Genomic DNA, 5,000 nt, shown 5'->3' with positions numbered 1-5,000 from the left:
GTTCTAAAGTCATTGATAAGTCATGGAATAATAAACACATACTGTGACCTCATCATAAAAGCCATATAAATATATAAATGAACTAAATAGCCTCCAAGTGTTTTTACCGTCTGGTTGGCGCAGAGGATGATAAATTTTAATGTCCCGGATGGTTTGCCAGGAGCTGAGCAGTTCCACATGCCTCTCTCCAGAGGTTTTATGAGCTCGATTCAGCGTTCTTCTCTTTTGATCGCTCCAGTAGAGAAAATCCTCAAACAGGGTGAGACTCGTCACCTCGCCCATGTCCCTGTTAGGCACTTTAACGAGATGAGACGGAATCAATTAGTGGCCGCGTTGGAACACTGCCAGCTCACTCAGCAAAACCCATGCATGCACGAATACTATATCCTTCTCTCCTACTTCCTCCTTCTCTCTGGCTGTGTAACAAACCTCAGTGGAGTTTAAAACCTCACTCGCATTAGTATTCAGTCTCATAAGTGCCACATCCTCACTACTGTAATTCTGTGTCTGAGCCTGTATAAGGTTTCCTTATATGGTCAACGTTTCCTCGTTAATCTATATTTAAATTGTATTTAGTGTTAGATTAGATCAGTTCAGATCATACTGGGGGAAAAGAGTCTGATTTAAGACATCAGTAAATCTGTTCGTCTGCTAATGAGCTTCGCTGCCCCAAACTTGACTATTGTTTCTAAATTGTGCCATTTTTCTTTTAGCACAGCAACTAACCAGAGATAACACACATTATTTATTAAAGCATGTCAAGTCAACCGTTTTTTGGCCATTTAAAGTTACATTTACTGTAGAGGAACTAACACCAGCCTTTCTGTGACCTTTTGCTGGTGTCTTGATGCGTGTATACAGATATGTAGTTCTCTACAGAGTTTTGCTTTTCCTCTGTGTGTACTTTACTGTGTACTTTACTGTGTACTTTACTGTGTACTTTACTGTGTACTTTACTGTGTACTTTACTGTGCACTTTACTGTGTACTTTACTGTGCACTTTACTGTGTACTTTACTGTGTACTTTACTGTGTACTTTACTGTGTACTTTACTGTGTACTTTACTGTGCACTTTACTGTGTACTTTACTGTGCACTTTACTGTGTACTTTACTGTGTACTTTGCACTTTGCTGTGTACTTTACTGTGCACTTTACTGTGTACTTTACTGTGTACTTTGCACTTTACTGTGCACTTTACTGTGTACTTTACTGTGTACTTTACTGTGTACTTTACTGTGTACTTTACTGTGCACTTTACTGTGTACTTTACTGTGCACTTTACTGTGTACTTTACTGTGTACTTTACTGTGTACTTTACTGTGCACTTTACTGTGTACTTTACTGTGTACTTTACTGTGCACTTTACTGTGTACTTTACTGTGCACTTTACTGTGTACTTTACTGTGTACTTTGCACTTTGCTGTGTACTTTACTGTGTACTTTACTGTGTACTTTACTGTGTACTTTACTGTGTACTTTACTGTGCACTTTACTGTGTACTTTACTGTGCACTTTGCTGTGTACTTTACTGTGTACTTTACTGTGTACTTTACTGTGTACTTTACTGTGCACTTTACTGTGTACTTTGCACTTTGCTGTGTACTTTACTGTGTACTTTACTGTGTACTTTACTGTGTACTTTACTGTGTACTTTACTGTGCACTTTACTGTGTACTTTACTGTGTACTTTACTGTGTACTTTACTGTGTACTTTGCTGTGTACTTTGCTGTGTACTTTACTGTGTACTTTGCACTTTGCTGTGCACTTTGCTGTGTACTTTGCACTTTGCTGTGCACTTTGCTGTGCACTTTGCTGTGTACTTTGCACTTTGCTGTGCACTTTGCTGTGTACTTTGCTGTGCACTTTGCTGTGCACTTTGCTGTGTACTTTGCTGTGCACTTTGCTGTGTACTTTGCTGTGTACCTTGCTGTGTACTTTGCACTTTGCTGTGTACTTTGCTGTGTACTTTGCTGTGCACTTTGCTGTGCACTTTGCTGTGTACTTTGCTGTGTACTTTGCTGTGCACTTTGCTGTGTACTTTGCTGTGTACCTTGCTGTGTACTTTGCACTTTGCTGTGTACTTTGCTGTGTACTTTGCACTTTGCTGTGTACTTTGCTGTGTACTTTGCTGTGTACTTTGCTGTGTACTTTGCACTTTGCTGTGTACTTTGCTGTGTACTTTGCTGTGTACTTTGCTGTGTACTTTGCACTTTGCTGTGTACTTTGCACTTTGCTGTGTACTTTGCTGTGTACTTTGCTGTGTACTTTGCTGTGTACTTTGCACTTTGCTGTGTACTTTGCTGTGTACTTTGCTGTGTACTTTGCACTTTGCTGTGCACTTTGCTGTGTACTTTGCACTTTGCTGTGTACTTTGCTGTGCACTTTGCTGTAGGTGTAGTTTGTTCTTGCTCTTTTATTTCCAGACTCCTGCTACATGATACTGAAGCCGGACATCCACATGACATATCTGTGTCTGTCAGAAAACGTCACCCTTCATTTCACTGCAGTTATTTCTCATCGTTTAACCCGACAGCTGTTTCGAACCTCTGTGTGTCTTAGAGCCGTCCATGTCTGAGAACAGGATGTGGTTCCCGTCTGCCCAGTAGATCCTGCTGTTGACGTAGTCGATAGTGAGCGCAGATGGAGTGTGTGTGTCTGTATCGAGAATCGCTCGCGGGTCGCTGCCGTCCATCCCAATCCGTCCGATGTGTGGATGCTCACAGCAGTCGATCCAAAAAACATATCTGTAATAAAGAATGAACACATACGTCTACATCAGCGTCTCACACCACACCTCACTAACTCACCAGTACAATAGCACACAGTTTATTTAGCTCCAAGCCCCATCTCCTCTAATCACTTTTCTCTACTGAAACACTACTGAAAACTGAACATAAGATCAGTGATGTCAGATCTTTCCCCTTTACTGTGATGCAGCAACCTCACAATATCATGGTTGTATTGTTCTCACTCTTTTTGTTCTTCTGTCTGATTTTCCTGTTCCTGCTTTCAGAAACGGTGAGTAGAGAAAGATGCAGTTTCAGTAAACTGTATTTATTAAAAACAGGAAATCAGACTCCAAACTGTGACTCCAAGTCATGAAGGGGACACAGGCAGAGGTCACAGAGGTCACAGGGGACACAGGCAGAGGTCACAGGGGAAACAGGGGACACAGGCAGAGGTCACAGGGGTCACAGGCAGAGGTCACAGGGGAAACAGGGGACACAGGCAGAGGTCACAGGGGTCACAGGGGACACAGGCAGAGGTCACAGGGGACACAGGGGACACAGGCAGAGGTCACAGGGGACACAGGCAGAGGTCACAGGGGTCACAGGCAGAGGTCACAGGGGACACAGGCAGAGGTCACAGGGGTCACAGGCAGAGGTCACAGGGGTCACAGTGGACACAGGCAGAGGTCACAGGGGACACAGGCAGAGGTCACAGGGGACACAGGGGACACAGGCAGAGGTCACAGGGGACACAGGCAGAGGTCACAGGGGACACAGGCAGGGGACACAGGCAGAGGTCACAGGAGACACAGGCAGGGGACACAGGCAGAGGTCACAGGGGACACAGGCAGAGGTCACAGGGGACACAGGCAGAGGTCACAAGGGACACAGGCAGAGATCACAGGGGACACAGGCAGAGGTCACAGGGGACACAGGCAGAGGTCACGGGGACACAGGCAGAGGTCACAGGGGACACAGGCAGAGGTCACAGGGGACACAGGCAGAGGTCACAGGAGACACAGGGGACACAGGCAGAGGTCAGGGGACACAGGCAGAGGTCACAGGGGACACAGGCAGAGGTCACAGGGGACACAGGCAGAGGTCACAGGGGACACAGACAGAGGTCACAGGGTACACAGGCAGAGGTCACAGGGGACACAGGCAGAGGTCACAGGGGACACAGTGGACTCAAGCAGAGGTCACAGGGGACACAGGCAGAGGTCACAGGGGACACAGGGGACAGGTAATCAACTATCCAAAAGTCTGCATTAGTAATAATAAAAGAGTTTACTAAAAAACATCAGTAAACAATAATAATAGCCAGGACATCAGAACAGAGGCTCAGTAGTGACAGTAAATACTGAACATTACTGTTCAGCAAATACTGAACATTACTGTGAGCCAAACACAAAAACACAAGGGTTAAAATACACAAACTAATCAAAGGGCAAACAGGTGAAACTCAGGAAACACAACACACACAAAATGACTCAAAATATCAAACACAACACAACAAACCCAGACAAACTAAATCACAAAAAAAGAGTGTTGATTTTTTTATTACCCAGTTAAAGGGTCCAATGTGAGAGAGGAAGGATTCTGAAGGCCAGAGTTGATCAGGACAGTGGGGTAAAGTCCGTTAGCCTTCGCTACCTCCAGGGTTTTTCTTTCAGCATCACACCAGTACAGGTTTTTGCCGATCCAGTCGACTGCCAGGGCGTTCGGCACCGAGGTCCTGTGGATCACCTGGAAATGTAAAGAAAAATTAAACTACATGAACAGAACTGGTTTATTTTCTTTACCCCAGCTCATGTGGACCACATGATGTTACAGCACACACAACATCTGAGTCAAGAGCAGAGATAACATTCAAATTACTGAGGAACACAAGATGAAAAAACATAAGACAGAAGAGAAGGAACAATATTACATTACATATAGAACAATGAAGAAGAGAAAGGAAGGGAGGAGAAAAGTTCAGTGGAAAAAGAAAGAAACAAGTAACAAGAGGGAGGAGTTTAATCATGATTAAGTGGGAGGAGTTTAATCATGATGAAGTGTGAGGAGTTTAAGTACAATGAAGTGTGAGGAGTTTAATTATGATTAAGTGGGAGGGGTTTGTTTGTGATGAAGTGGGAGGGGTTTAATGATGATACAGTGGGAGGAGTTTGATTATAATGAAGTAGGAGGAGTTTAATGATGATACAGTGGGAGGAGTTTGATTATAATGAAGTAGGAGGAGTTTAATGATGATACAGTGGGAGGAGTG

The 5,000-nt window shown here is 44.2% G+C and overlaps 1 protein-coding gene across 1 annotated transcript in view; it reads right to left on the bottom strand.

The window, feature by feature from the left end:
• Nucleotides 1-5,000, bottom strand: part of LOC132838870 (low-density lipoprotein receptor-related protein 1B-like) — a 209,091-nt gene that overhangs the window by 34,214 nt on the left and 169,877 nt on the right. The window contains exons 59-61 of the mRNA XM_060859502.1: nt 4,296-4,477; nt 2,547-2,746; nt 108-296 (exon numbers count right to left, since the gene is read on the bottom strand). Coding sequence (XP_060715485.1) covers nt 108-296; nt 2,547-2,746; nt 4,296-4,477 — 571 coding nt within the window. The remainder of the gene's footprint in view (nt 1-107; nt 297-2,546; nt 2,747-4,295; nt 4,478-5,000) is intronic.

This window comes from Tachysurus vachellii, chromosome 23 (assembly GCF_030014155.1).
Source record: "Tachysurus vachellii isolate PV-2020 chromosome 23, HZAU_Pvac_v1, whole genome shotgun sequence".
NCBI lineage: Eukaryota > Metazoa > Chordata > Actinopteri > Siluriformes > Bagridae > Tachysurus > Tachysurus vachellii.
This window is presented reverse-complemented; position numbering and strand designations above follow the sequence as displayed.